General features: G+C 38.7%; 1 protein-coding gene across 1 annotated transcript in view; it reads right to left on the bottom strand.

Moving 5' to 3' along the window:
• Positions 1–16137, bottom strand: part of CSMD1 (CUB and Sushi multiple domains 1) — a 1278503-nt gene that overhangs the window by 243458 nt on the left and 1018908 nt on the right. Inside the window, exons 24-25 of the mRNA XM_074819927.1 lie at positions 7516–7707; positions 2578–2704 (exon numbers count right to left, since the gene is read on the bottom strand). Coding sequence (XP_074676028.1) covers positions 2578–2704; positions 7516–7707 — 319 coding nt within the window. The remainder of the gene's footprint in view (positions 1–2577; positions 2705–7515; positions 7708–16137) is intronic.

The following is a 16137-nucleotide window of genomic DNA, read 5'->3' as shown; positions in this document are numbered from 1 at the left end:
ATAAAATATAAATTTATATTACAATAAAATAATCTGTATTTATCTCCAGGTGAAGTATTAGACTTAGAAAGCTGTTCAAGAATGCTGTTATTAGTCAAAATATGTGCATTGACTTTGAGTTCTGACTGTTTACATTTTTAACATTGATGAAATCTCATAGGTGAATATCAAAACTTTTTTCTTTCAAATAGTTGTGTGTTGATATTCATCAGATTTGTCATTATTTGGAAACAATTAATTTTAAAATTGTCATTTAAATGTAAATGATGCATTGAAATCACCTATGATGGAGTGGATTCATTATTTGGTTTATTGAAATGGGATTACTAAAAATAAAAAAAAACCAACCTCCAGTGAATAACTCACCATTTGCTTATATTGTTTTACTGGTTTAATTTTATAAAGTAATTTTTGTTTAAGTGATCAGTTAAAACTGTTGTCCACATAAACAGAATAATGAAACAGCTTACTATTTGCTAAGTTTTGGCTCAAAATAGATAGCTAATATTCTGAAGTAACATGTTTACTGGAAATCACATACTTCTGACACTGGAGTATAAAACTAATCTCTGTTGCATATCATTAAACATATTAGTGTCATTAAATTATTTTAAAATGACAGAAATTAAGATTATCTATCTTGACTGGATGTTAAATGTTTTTGTTACATTCTTGCTTTCACAGCAACTTCTTGTTAGGAGTGGACAAACTAGCTTGAATATTGAACACAATTTGCCATTTCAAACTTTTTGAATCTGTGTGTTACTACAGCAAAACTGAGCTGAAAGGATCTTTAAATATTGGTATTTCTTCCACTTGAGTAATTTAACTATACATCAACCACAAGGTATGACAGTCCTTCTTGTTGGAATTTCAAACTGATGCGTAAAAACTGTTTTAAAAGTCCTTCTTGTATTACTAATTTCCTTTTGCCTGAGTTCTTGAATCCTTCCATCGTCTTTCCGTAAATCATTATAGAAGTAAAACCTCCAGATTCTATCATTCAGTTCTTGGTATGTACCTTTATTTCACAAATTAGTCACCAGCTGTATTTCCCTCATTTTCTGTATTCTTCTAATTTCTTCTCTTTTCTGTTATGCTGCCTAATCTATATTGGAGAAATCTTCCAGTCCTTATCTATTAAGCATTCTCTCAGTCCTGTACATACTTCTTATTAAAATCTCATAATTTTTCTTAAATTTAATTATTCTCAACATCTTCTGAGATGTTGCTGGTTTTATTATTCATATGATTATGGGGAAAATGTCTGATACTTACATATTTCAAAATGTTATATATGTTAATAATGATATGATGAAAGAGAGCAGGAATGGAAACTGAAAACCCTTCAGAGTTGTATATAAACCTTTATAACACTAATCTTCTCTGCTGCTGCTGTTAATTGTCAAATCCTCCTCAGATCAAGGCATTCATGACAAAGAGACAGTTCCTAATAGATACCCAACAAGGTCCAAGATGCCTGATGTCTGAGCACTCCTGGCAGAGAGACAGGAACTTTACAGCTGTTTGAGATTATGTATTTAAGAAACAGCATTGAATATTATATTTGATTTAAAACAAATTATTACATTGAGTGTGACAGTAAGATATAAAAGAGTGACATTAGAATGACTGAAGAGACGGATTTTGAAATCACAGTTGACAGGTGTATTGGATCTGGCTGAGATGGAGTTAATTTTCCCCATAGAAGCCCTCATAGTGCTGTGCTTTGCACTGGTAGCTGGAAGGGTGTTGGTAACACACCCGTGTTTTGGCTACTGCTGAGCAGTGCTGGCACAGCATCAAGGCTGTCTCTCCAACATTCCCCCCTCACCAGCAGGCTGGGGGTGGGCAAGGTCTTGGAAGGGGACATAGCCAGGACAGCTGACCCAAACTGACCAAAGGGATATTCCATACCATACACCATATCTGCTTAGCAATAAAAGCTAAGAGAAAGGAGGGCGGGAGAGGGGGGGCATTTGTTATTAAGAAGTTTGTCTTCCAGAGCAGACGCTCTGTGTACTGAAGCCCTACTTCCTGGGAAGTGGCTGGACATACCTGCTGATGGGAAGTAGAAAATAAGTATTTTGTTTTAATTTGCTTCCCTGTGTGGCCTTTTCTTTTGCTTTATTAAACTGCCTTTATCTTAACCCATGAGGTTTTTTTCCATCTTATTTTCTCCCTGCCCTGTTCTGCTGAGGAGGAGAGTGATAGAACAGCTTGGTAAGCACCTGGCATCCAGCCAAGGTCAACCGCCACAACAGCTTGGCACTTTAGTTTGTTTACAGCTACAAAAAGGCATAGCAGTGCACCACTCTACCACACTGAAGATTTATAGGACATATTATTTAACGAAATTCACAGTTCTGAATTAGGTGCCTAAGTGTCCCCTACACAATTTAGATACCCAAGTTCCCTAGAGGAATGGCACTCATAAATGCCAGCAAGACAAGCATCAACTTTATTAATGTAAGGAGGATTTAATAAAGAAAACTTATGTAGAAGAGTATGAGAATGTAAGGCATAGACTATATAAAATACTGAAGTCAATAATAAATACTGAAATTAAGCATGTACCTTATTGTCTTTCCTGGATCTGCTTCAATAATCCAAGTGCAATGAAGATTGTTGTCATATGGTGCTGGGTAACCAGGGGACAAAATTCGTCCTGATGTAGCAGCGTGAATTCGACCACCACACTCAGCTACAAAATAAGTAAGGATTACATTTATTTTTAAGACCATAATATTTTGCACTTCCATTTTCTGTCCATTCCACATCTCTCTGTCTTCTAAAAAGGTAACGAAAAGACCTAAAATCTCCGAAGTAGTACATATGCATACAAAACCAGGACATGTGCACAAGATACAAATGCACACATAATGATCTCATTCCTACCTTGTTATAAAGCAATAAATCATAATTCTGTGATTATGTTATGCCTTTAGTTTAAAGCTTTCAAGTTACTTCTATATAACTAAGTTTAATTACATCAAAAAGCAGTTAGGTATTGCCTAGTAATTTCCTTTAGTATTTAGAAATTTAAATGCCATATGTCTACAAAGTTAGACCGTAAATCCAAAAGCTATGATTTGAAAGTATGCAATATCTGGTCTAAAACATATTACCTTATTATCAATGCTATCTTAACTTTGTGGAGAGACCAATTGCAGTGCTAATCATCCAGAAATATATGATTCTTAACATTGCTTGTTTAGACATCATGTTGTTGTCTGGTCAGGATAAAGATGCACCCTGATGAAACTGAAACTGTGTAACAGACAGGTGCCACTGAACCAAAAAGGATCAGTAACTCTTCAGTTAAGTGATGTACCTGAACTCCTACTTCATTTACAGTGTTGCCTTATAAGTAGTGGTACTAAAAAATGCTACCATATGGAACTCTTCAAGCACAGATGTACAGCAAGCATAGTGTAAGACACAGATGATGAAAGAACCATGGCAGTTGGACCAAATAATCTATCAGCAACACTCTTAACAAATAATAAGTCTTATTCATGCCACCAAGTCACTGCTGAGAACCAAATTGTTAGCAGGAAGGAAAATAACTGTAGAGGAAACAAGGTGACTGATTTACTTACCTATCCTGCTGGTTTGCTCACTCAAAACACTACATATTATTTATAGAACCACAGCAGAAAGCTGATTTAGTACATAATTTCTTCAAATGTAAAATTTGCCTAAGATTTCAGTTAATTTTCATTATACAAGAAAGTTCAGAATGCAATAATTGCTGTGATAGATAACTACAGTTAAAGAAATGACTGATACAGTATTGTACTTACCAAAGAACTCAAGGCAACTCAAGATAACCAAAGTTATTTAAACTCAAACTAATTGACAGATTTGGTTTAGATTTATGAGAATACTCATTTAGAATATGTGATAAAATCAGGGATGATGCGTTATATAGTTCATATATTAAAAAAAAAAAAATCGATTTTAGAGCAGATCACAAGCAAACTTTCAAAAGTGATTATAAAAAGATCCAAAAAGTTTGTTTTCCAATATGGAGAAATAAGCACACTGTAAAATCACCACCTCAAAGAGTATGCTATATAAAGAACTATACTAAAATAGAAGTGACATACTCAAACAAGTTCTATAATCTTCTAAAGAAGGAATTACAGGAATTCATTGGTTTCCTTCAGTAAGCCTTAGAATATAGAAAAAATGAAAAAGAATGCTAAGACCAGTATAGAAGTGTATTGCTGAAAATTACTAGGTGTAGAATATGTAAATATGTATGGGCTTTAAAGCCCATATATGTACGGGTTTGAAATTTTTTGTGAATGAGATTGAAATTATTTTAAAGACAATGATGAATGTAAATGTCACTGGGGAGAACAGCAAATGTCAAATGCCGATCTAAAACACAAGAAGCAAAAAAGAATAGGAATCCACAAACAGGATGATATTAAGAAAATGTGTCTAAGAAAGAACGTGATACTTGGAAGTTCATGACAATTTAAGAAAAAGGAAGAAAGGGAAGGCAATCAAATCAGAGTAGGAAGTCATAAAACTCTAATAGCATAAGATAAAACTGAAGAAAGAAAAGAAAATAACACCAGAGGTGAAAAAAAAGAGAGCGTGAAATAATCTGCAGATGCTTAACTGAATTTTCAGGGATCTTCACGACAAGTTTTCCTGTGCACAGAACAGTAGAAAAAACATTACATTTTAATGAAGATTATGAAGACTGTTTGTGAAAGGCTGTTTAGAAAGATTCAGTTTTAGAAGATTTTCAGAGAGAATGGTGAACATTTGACTTCTTGGGGAGCTAATTAGTGTTTCAGGAGACTTAAGACTTTTTGCTTCAGGAGAAGCAAAAGAGGGAGTTTATACAAAACTGATATAATCCCCAAATTTGATATTAAAGATAGGAACAAGGACAGCAAATAAAAAGATATGTAAAGAGATAAAGGTACATAAAAAGATAGCCTTCTGGTTGAACAGACAGAAAGCAAAATCTCTCTCAGGATACAAATAGAAAATTGGCCATTCAATTGACATTGGGACATACTGCTTAGAGATGAAGTGAGATCCTCAAGAAATAAGAGATTTTGGTACAAGTGATTCCAAAAGCTGTACAACAAAATACCCGAAACCAAATCTAGTAATGCAAAGTACAAAGTCAAAGTATAATGAAAAAAAAAAAAAAAAAAGTAGCAATCATAGGTGGAATATAGAATTTTTAAGGTGTATGGTTATCAAGAAAACTGAAAATAAAAGTAGGGATATGGGAGCGGAGGGAGCATTACATAGTAATGATGAAGTAAACTAAATAAAGTCAGCATGAAAAAACATACATATTGGTAAAAAATATTTTGGAGAAGAGTTATGAAAGATGGTCTACAGGAGTAAAGATGGAAATTTTCTTTAGATTCACTTGATCCAGGGACAGGGAAGTGATCTTACCCCTGTACTGGTAAGGGGTAAGATGGTGAGGCCGCACCTCGATTACTGTGTTCAGTTTTGGGCCCCTCACTACAAAAAGGACATTGAATTACTCGAGTGTGTCCAGAGAAGGGCAACGAAGCTGGTGAAGGGTCTGGAGCACATGTCGTACGAGGAGCGGTTGAGGGAACTGGGGTTGTTTAGTCTGGAGAAGAGGAGGCTGAGGGGAGACCTCATCGCCCTCTACAGCTACCTGAAAGGAGGTTGCAGAGAGATGGGGATGAGTCTCTTCAACCAAGTAACAAGTGATAGGAGAAGAGGTAATGGCCTCAAGTTGCACCAGGGAAGGTTTAGACTAGATATAAGGAAGCATTTCTTTACAGAATGTGTTGTTAGGTGTTGGAATGGGCTGCCCAGGGCAGTGGTGGAGTTCCCATCCCTGGAGGTGTTTAAGAGTAGGGTCGACTTAGCGCTGAGGGATGTGGTGTAGTTGGGAGCTGTTAATGTTGGGTTGATGGTTGGACTGGTATGATCTTCAAGGTCCTTTTCAACCTAGACAATTCTGTGATTCTGTGATCCTGAGTTCCCTATCTTCCTGCAGGTCAGATTGGAAACTTGATTTTATTTTTAATTATTTTTTCTTAAATACTGCACGGTTGAGATTTTAAACTCCCACATATAGATTACAGGACAAATCATCATACTAAGAAAAGGAAATAGATAGACAGATGGATTTATTCAGCTAATAGAGTTGAAACCAGCAAGTATTTTATAATTTATTCAAATACTTGGTAGTGAACACAGGCACAAGAAAATATTACAGAAAATGACCTTATAGTAATGACTTCATTTAATTTAAATAGGGAGATAAGCAAAGGTAGGACTAATTAGGGCTCTTCTCTACAAAAGGGCAAACTTAGAGGAAAAGGAAGCTAGCCAATTAAACTGAAGAGCTTGAGGACTTGAATGTATAAAGAGCCTGGAAAAATCTTTAAATCAAAATTGGAAAGAGTTGCTCTGACCTGTCATATATATGAGAAAACTTACAGATAGAATTCTAGAATCAAGCGGGAAAAATAACACCTCTACTAAGACAGCAGAAATGCTGTCCACTGATGGTTTTTTGGCACTCAGCCTCTGGGTAGGATGAACTTTTGAAAGGAAGGGAGTTTGCTCCTTTGGAGGCTGCAGATCTGTGAATGTGTTCAGCAGGAAGTGGCTCCTGGAATGGAGAATGTAGAACCCAATACGGGAGAGAGCAAAGACCCTGCAGGTCAGGTGAGAACTGAAAGCAATTGGTGGCCTGCCTGCAGCAAGCAGCAGAGAAAAAAAACTAAGCATCAGAAGACACACAGAAAGAAAGACTTTCCCAAGGACTCATGGGGTCTCTATGTGAAATCAGAACTCCAGAAGTCACCGGTAATTGCTGGTCTGAAAAGAAAAACTAGAGGAGAGAAACTGCTTAGCAAAGGTACAATGGACAATAGCTGTACTGGTGTTCAGTTATTTTATGCATTTCACCTAGCACTTCTCTATTTAACATTTATGTTGGTTGCAGTGAAACACAGTTTTAGCACTTGAAGACATGATATTTAAAGAAAAGGTCTGCCTCAAGGCTGTGACAAATGGAGTATCCTAGCATGGCAACAGTGACTCAAGAGCACACAGATAAAACAATCCACCAATGTGGGATGAAAATCAGGAATTAACTTCATAGAAATGAGATGCTGAAATAATTTCTGATGAAAACTGACAAGGTAAAAAAAAATTTATTTGCTTTATGATGGGGCTTGCTTAGCTTGTGAAGTGTTTAGATAATACCACTGCCTGTGACAGCATATCAGACTCAATGACCCAGGATATCATAAGAACCAAAGCAGTAGTCTTTCATCAAAGGATGCCCTATAGGAACAAGTGTTTCCAAGCAGTTTTGTAGCCATAGAGCCAGCCATCTACTTCAGAGAAGTTATACTTAGATGTCCAGATTAAATCTTTACTTGAAATTTAAAGTATGTTTACAGCATTATCATATCATAGTGCTTTGTTTTTTCTCTTGAAACACCAGACGAAATCTTTCATTGTCACAGTCCATATTACCTATACAAGTTGGCAAAGGTTTGTCCCAAACTCTTCGATCTCCACTTAAGCAGGTCATAATACTACTACCATGCATTGTATAGCCAGGATTACAGCTGTATAAAATGACAGTGTCTATAAAATGTCCTTCATCTCGGATTTTGTAGCCATAATTTGGTATGCCAGGATCTTCACACTTCACTAGGTCAAAACCTGCAAACAGGAATGGGAAGAGAAGAAAAAAAGACACAGAGATATAAAATATCAAACAAAATATAATGCCAATGAATCTGATCTGAATGCAAACTATATACTCATGATTCAATTAGATTAGATGTAAACACAGTGATCAAAGATAAATTATATATAATTTCAGTAAATCAGAAACTGAAACACCAAGAACTAAATATTCATTTGATATTGATTATGGCATTAGTTTATTGAAGAAAGTGTATTATACACACTATCTTAAAAGAGATTAGTGAGCAATTAATTAATTTATACCACTTATATTCTCTCATTCTTTTTTATTCAGAGGAAAGGAAGTATTGACCCTGTATTTAGCACTAAGTGGGAGCTTCACATCCTCTTCTAATCTCCATAATGAAGACAACAGACCATAGTGGTAACTCAGGAAGAAAATGCAAAGGTTATTTCATCCATCCTAGTGTCAAGATATCATGGCTTCGGCTTCTTCTCTGCTGAAATGAAGAAATATGCCTAAACTAATTTTCAGTTAGAATTCCCCTTTTTGGCCTGTTAACATGCTGAATGGGTTAAATACTTCCATCTGCTCCTTGGAATAAGCAGTTCTACTCTGAGCAGCTACAACTCTTTCCATGTTTTACCCTTTCCTCTGCATTTTCTCCATATAGCATTGCTAAAATGTAAAGATGCATTCTAAATCTCTCCTTTTGCCTTGAGGTCCAGTTCTTGGAGCAATATAGACCAGTTCCAAATCCATCTTTCTCAACTCCAGATTATTCTTCTTTGTGGATTCTTCCTTTATTACTGTAATGACCCCAGCCCAAGGAAGTAATTCTGACTCTACAAATGGTTTCCATTTTGCTGTCCTTATTTTATTGAACAGCTTCATTAAGTGGTTCTGAATCAGACTGCTGGTCTTCCCTTCAGTCTGCTGTTTTCAGCTCATTCTCTAGATGAGGTAGCCCAGAGAAGTTGTGGATGCCCCTTCCCTGGCAGTGTTCAAGGCCAGGTTTGATGGGGCTTTGAGCAACCTGGTCTAGTGGAAGATGCCCCTGCCTATGGCAGGGGGGTTAGAACTAGATGACCTTTAAGGTTCCTTCCAACCCAGACCATTTTACGATTCTGTGATGTTCATCATTAATTAGGAGAGAATCAGACATCTTTATAGTAAATAACAGATCCATAGGCAACCTTTCATTATTTTACAAATGTACAAACTAAAGTTGGTATCATATTTTTTCTTGTTGCCTTTCTCCTGCCACTGAGATCAACCTCAGCTGAAAAACTGGCAAGGAGTCTAATACCTTGCTTTTCTTCCTGTACAGATGCTAAATCTGTCCATCAACAAAATGCCTTTGTTTTCTTTGTTCATAAATTAGGCACAAAGGTTGCGATTTACCTGTTGTAACTCAGGCTTCTGAAAATTGGTTAAATTTGAACCAGTTAGCTTAGGATATTTTCATAGTCAGGAGAGAAATATGAATCTCAAGAAAACAAACTAACTCTTATTTAGATGGATGGTAAGATCAGTCAGTTCAATCAGCTTCTGAAAACACTTTTTTCTACCTTTACTGCAAACTGAGCCTAGGTTCTTTCTTTATATAGTAGGCTATAGTGGCTCAGAATTTTAAGTATCTAGACTTAGGGAAAAGGAATCCCACCCAAAAAAAGAATGCTATTCCATCACATAGACACCACATCCCTATCTGTGCTAATATCTTAAGAAACGTCAAGCCCCAAGACTAATGAGAATGCTCTGACCACAGTCATGCACTGTTAAACTCAGTTACCCTTCAAAAGACAATGTCTGTCTATAAGCCACTGGGAATTTAGCTCACACTGTCTACAACATTACGTCTGAAATTGTTTGGGAGTATGCTAGACAACCCAAGCTAGAAGTATGCTAACATTTACCCTAACATTTCAGCAGTCTAGACAATCACTTTCCTACACTCATGCCCATGCCCAACAACATTTAGTTTACTAACAGAGGTGTAGCCTGTGTGTCAGAAGGAGCATGTGTAATCACACACAGTATGCTGGATTATAGAGATTTATCATTATTCCCTTGCTGAAAGATTGTTTCCATGTGAATTTTTGCACATCTCTGCAATTTCAATTTGTTGACAAAAAACCCAAGCAAACACACTCAGTTTCCAGACAAAAGGTATAGTATTCATTTTAACTACTTCTCCGCATCAATTATATAAACAGCCATATCAAAACCAGACATCTATCTTTTAGAGTTAATAGTAAATTATGGGATATGATTAATCTCATCCCAAAGTAGATACCTAAAAGAGATTGGATGAAGTGTGCAACTCTAAAAAGGTCTATTTCTCTTCATTCACTATAAAAAGAGCCAAGATGATTAGGTCGTTCAGATGAGCTGAACTTCACAAGAAATAGCTATACTTCATTATTTTACTCCTTATTAAACATATAAAGACATTTATTTAAAACCTGAAAATCTAAGTTGTTTGATAGATAATGTGATGATATTTTAATGCTGATTTGACAGCATGAACCACTATAACACTATTTCTCTCCCACTCGCTTTTAGATACTTTCCTAGCCTTTAGTAGGTGCAGCATTTGGTTATCATTGTCAGTCTCATGTGATTGACAGAACAAACTTCCCCAATTAAAGAATCTATTTATGTGTGGTGAAATAAACTTTCCATAAATCTGATATATAGTTTGGAAGCTACATGAGAGATTCATTCTCCACTACCTTCTATACATAAAGAAGAGAAGGTTGTTGGGGAGAGGTAGTATCTTTTATAAAACCAAAAGATAAATTTGGGTGAAATGAAACAAACTTCTGGACAAACAAGCCCTTCTAGTCTGCTATATAGCTACCTTCACTACAAAAAATGTCAAGACTGGGATAAAGTTATCATTCTGACTTGCTATCATTTTATGTATTCCACTTAGCATCCAGTTTTGCACAAGTGTGTAAATATATATGCTGTGATGCCAGAGAATCTTATTTCTTGTCTCCTTTTTGCAGTGCAGCTTTTGTAGGACAAATTGTCAATAAAGGGCACTATATCTCCTCATTCATCAGAATAAGGGCTTCTTGAATGGTGCAAACCCAATTTTAGAGTGTTTATCTTTTTACAATCTGTTTGCACAGTATACATAGCAAATACACTATTCCATTTTCCCCTCATCTGCAGCAATGATGACTGAAGACCCCTGAAACCTCACTGACATGACGAGTTAGAGATGCTGCCACAAGCTTTAGAAGCCTGACAGAAGCCTAAAAAAGCTGGCCTGCACTTTCTCTGTTCCTGCTTTAAAATAGGACTGAGTAGCACAAAAGATCTTTCTGGTTTTCCTTTAGCTTATTAATTGTTCACTTCATTATTGTAAGTCACTTATACCTTCAGGTAGCCACTAACATAAAGATTTTCCACCTCCTTTGCTTTGTAGACTGTTACAAGTTCTCCAAAGTGAGCCACAGTACTATAAAAATCTATCGTTATTGAAAATAAGCTTGCTTTTCTTGATTACGTGTGCAGACTCTGGGGCAGAAATCCATGAGGCACCACAGATCACAGATTGAAATTCACTTTACTACTACATTAGAATTAAATGCAACCTAATACAAACATATGAAATTAATCATTAAATGAACTGACCTTGATATTACTAACTTAAAAACTTACTGGGGCTCTTACAGAGAAACCTTATTCTAAAACCAATTTTTATGAAGACAGAAATCAATTCAAATTGTAGAATGAGATTTGGCATTTAGGAAGATCAAAAAAAAAAAGTTGGGTTTTGTTTGTTTTAAGACTAAAACATCCAACCTGTAAAATGATATACTACCCTTTGGGATTATTTTGACTAATATGGTTTTGAAATTAATTCTGTTATATTGCTAAATATGTAGTATGTATATACCATAGCATACACACGTTAAAATACATTGATTTTCATTACAAAAGTTTGTGTAGGTGTGTGTATGTTTAAAAAGAAATAAAATACTACTCCTCCTAATCATTCTCCAAATGTGAAAAGAACTTTTCACCTGTCAGTAGCACTGTCCCAAGGCGAATTGCATGCTTCTTCAAGAGCCTTATACTCTACAAATACTCACTGAACTGTATTTCTATATCTGTAAATGACAAAATACCCCTGCAAGTTGTAAGTAAGTAAAAACAGCTCTGGTAAAGACAATGTGTTTGAGTACACAGTAGCACATATAGGAATTTCTCAGCCTGTGTATGTGTCACAGAATCACAGAATCGTCTAGGTTGAAAAGACCTTGAAGATCATACCAGTCCAACAATCAACCCAACATTAACAGCTCCCAAATACACCATATCCCTAAGTGCTATGTCAACCCAACTCTTAAACACCTCCAGGGATGGGGACTCCACCACTGCCATGGGCAGCCCATTCCAACGCCTAACAACCAATTCTGTAAAGAAATACTTCCTAATATCTAGTCTAAACCTTCCCTGGTGCAACTTGAGGCCATTACCTCTTGTCCTATTGCTTATTACTTGGTTGAAGAGACTCATCCCCATCTCTCTGCAACCTCCTTTCAGGTAGTTGTAGAGGGCGATGAGGTCTCCCCTCAGCCTCCTCTTCTCCAGACTAAACAACCCCAGTTCCCTCAGCCACTCCTCCTACGACACGTGCTCCAGACCCTTCACCAGCTTCGTTGCCCTTCTTTGGACACGCTCGAGTAATTCAATGTCCTTTTTGTAGTGAGTGAGGAGCCCAAAACTGAACACAGTAATCGAGGTGCGGCCTCACCAGTGCCGAGTACAGGGGTAAGATCATTTCCCTGTCCCTGCTGGCCACGCTATTTCTGATACAAACCAGGATGCCATTGGCCTTCTTGGCCACCTGGGCACACTGCTGGCTCACGTTCAGCCGGCTGTCAATCAACACCCCCAGGTGCCTCTCTGACTGGCAGCTCTCCAGCCACTCCTCCCCAAGCCTGTAGCGCTGCTGGGGGTTGTTGTGGCCCAAGTGCAGCACCCGGCATTTGGCCTTATTGAAGCTCATACAGTTGGCCTTAGCCCATCGCTCCAGCCTGTCCAGGTGTCTCTGCAGAGCCTCCCTACCCTCGAGCCAATCAACACTCCAACCCAACTTGGTGTCATCTGCAAACTTACTGAGGGTGCACTCGATCCCCTCATCTAGATCATCAATAAAGATGTTAAACAGGAGTGGCCCCAAAACCGAGCCCTGGGGGACACCACTTGTGACCAGCCGCCAACTGGATTTAACTCCATTCACCACAACTCTTTGGGTCCGGCAATCCAGACAGTTTTTCACCCAGCAAAGCGTGTGCCCATCCACACCACGAGCAGCCAGTTTCACCAGGAGAACGCTGTGGGAAACGGTGTCAAAGGCCTTACTAAAGTCAAGGTAAACAGCATCCACAGCCTTTCCCTCATCCTATAAGCAGGTTGCCCTGTCGTAGAAGGAGATCAGGTTTGTCAAGAAGGACCTGCCTTTCATAAACCCATGCTGACTGGGCCTGATCATCTAGTTGTCCCGCATGTGTTGTGTGATGGTACTCAGGATGAGCTGCTTCATCAGCTTCCCGGGCACCGACGTCAAGCTGACAGGCCTGTAATTTCCCGGATCATCCTTCCGACCCTTCTTACAGATGGGCGTCACATTGGCCAATTTCCAATCTGTCGGGACCTCCCCGGTCAGCCAGGACTGCTGGTAAATGATGGAAAGTGGCTTGGTGAGCACCCCAGTCAGCTCCTTCAGCACCCTTGGGTGTATCCCATCCGGTCCCATAGACTTCTGTGTGTCTATGTGATGCAGTAGGTCACTGACTATCTCCTCCTGGAATGCAGGGGGGTCGTTCTCCGAGTCTCTGTCTTCTGGCTGAGGAGGCTGGATTCCCTCAATACAACTAGTCTTGCTATTAAAGACTGAGGCAAAGAAGGCATTAAGCACCTCAGCCTTTTCCTCATCACTTGTTACCATGTTTCCTCCTGCGTCTAGCAGGGGATGGAGGTTCTCCCTGGTCTTTCTTTTGCTGTTGACATACTTATAGAAACATTTCTTGTTCTCCTTGATTGCTGAAGCCAGATTATTTTCCAGCTGGTCTTTAGACCTCCTGATTTCTGCCCTGCATAGCCTCACAGCATCTTTATAATCACTGTGAGTGGCTAGTCCCTTCTTCCAAAAGTGGTAAAATCTCCTTTTCTCCCTGAGTTGCAGCCAAAGCTCCCTGTTCAGCCGGGGTGGTCTTCTCTGCTGCCGGCTTCTCTTACAGCACCTGGGGACAGCCTGCTCCTGAGCCATTAAGACTTTCTTCTTAAAGAGTGTCCAGCCTTCCTGGACCCCTATACCCTTCAGGATCGTCTCCCAAGGGATCTTGTCAAGCAGGTTCCCAAACAAGAAAAAGTCAGCCATTTGGAAGTCCAGGATGTCAGTTCTGCTTAGCCCTCTCCTGGCCTCTCTAAGAATAGAGAACTCTATTATTTCATGTTTGCTGTGCCCTAGTCAGCCTCCAACCGCCACATCATCCACCAGTCCTTCTCTGTTCACAAAGAGGAGATCCAGCAGGGCACCTTTTCTGGTCAGTTCACCCACCAGCTGCGTCAGGAAGTTGTCTTCCACACATTCCAGGAATGTCCGGGACTGGTCCCGCTCTGCTGTGTTGTATTTCCAGCAGATGTCTGGGAAGTTAAAGTCTCCCACAAGAACAAGGGCAAGCAATCATGAGATTTCTCCTAAGTGCCTATAGAATATTTCATCCACCTCTCTGTCCTGGGTGGGTGGCCTATAGTAGACTCTTACTACAACATCTGCCCTGTTGGCCTTCCCCCTGATTCTAACGCAGACACTCCACCCTGTCTTCACTACACTTGTACTCAAAGCAATCATAACAGTCCCTAACATACAGTGCCACCCGACCACCTCTCCTTCCTTCTCTATCCCTCCTAAAGAGCTTGTAGCCATCAACAGGTGCACTCCAGTCATGGCAGACATCCCACCATGTTTCTGTAACAGCCACTACATCATAATTTTCCTGTTGCATCATGGCTCCAAGCTCCTCCTGTTTGTTACCCATGCTGTGTGCATTGGTATACATGCACTTCAGATGGGCTGATGTTTTGCCCCCTTCCCCCTTCAAATCTAGTTTAAAGCTCTGTCAATTAGCCCAGATAACTCCTGCCCCAAGATCCTTTTCCCCCTCTGGGACAGGTGCATCCCATCTAATGCCAAAAGGTCTGGCGTCTTGTATAGCAACCCATGATTGAAAAATCCGAAGCCCTGATGGTAACACCAGTCTTGGAGGCACAAGTTCATCTGTTGAGTTCTCCGGTATTCTTCTTCATCCATCCCCCCAACTGAAGGGATGGAGGAGAAGACAATTTGTGTCCCCGACCCCTTAATCAGTTTCCCCAAGGACCTGAAATCTCTCTTCAATTCTTTAGGACTTCTCCTGGTAATGTCGTCGCTACCTACCTGAAAAACCAAGAAAGGGTTGTAGTCCTTGGGTCTCACTAGAGCGGGGAGTTTTGCCGTGAGGTCCTTGACCCGGGCCCCAGGGAGGCAGCAGACTTCCCTATGAAGCAGGTCCGGTCTCCATATTGGGCCTTCGACACCCCTCAGAATGGAGTCACCCACTACAATAACTCTTCTAGGGTTCTTTTTAGAGCTGGTTTTAATACCTGGTGCAGAATGACCCAGCCTTGGTGGACCTTGGTCTTCCTCCTTGTTTGTCTCATGAGGACATGAAGTCTCTTACAGAAATATATTGCTTATTTAAATCTTATTTTTGAGACTCTGTGGGAACATTTATGTCAATGGAGGAGTTAAGATTTTCTGTCAGTCTTTTTAAACTCAAATCTAATAAAATATTTATTTGGGGTAAAGTGTTAGATAATCTGATTGTAGAGAACCACTCACTGTCTTGGGTGTCAGAATTCAATTTCCTATTTCACACACAATACAGAAAAAAATAACCTGCAAATAAAAAATATCTAACTGGAAGCAAAAGTATAAAACCTAAAGTTAAATATCCTTGAGACACTAAACTCTTCAGAAGTTACTAGTTTGGTTTGAATTATTCAGATATTTCTATCAAAAGACCACCTTGGAGAATTAATACTGATTTTAATTTCTTCTAATTATTGATAATTCAGGAAAAGTCCAGCATTAGTCTCAGTTTTTAGTGCTGTTTTCACAATATTATGCCTAGAAAATCCATTAGGTACAAATATTCAGTGTGACAAAATAAAGAGCATTATTCCTTTTTGTATCTGAAATACAGAATATTCCCTGCAAGGACATCCAACAAACTAATTGCTGGCTTTTAAGCCAAATTTTTTAAATGCCACTTTGAATACTGCAGAGAAAATATAAGAATGACAGCATATAATTTGAGGCCACACGTTCAATATATTTTTCCACACACAAGACTATATCTGTCAATCGGCCT

This window comes from Strix aluco, chromosome 3 (genome assembly GCF_031877795.1).
Source record: "Strix aluco isolate bStrAlu1 chromosome 3, bStrAlu1.hap1, whole genome shotgun sequence".
Taxonomy (NCBI): Eukaryota; Metazoa; Chordata; class Aves; order Strigiformes; family Strigidae; genus Strix; species Strix aluco.
This window is presented reverse-complemented; position numbering and strand designations above follow the sequence as displayed.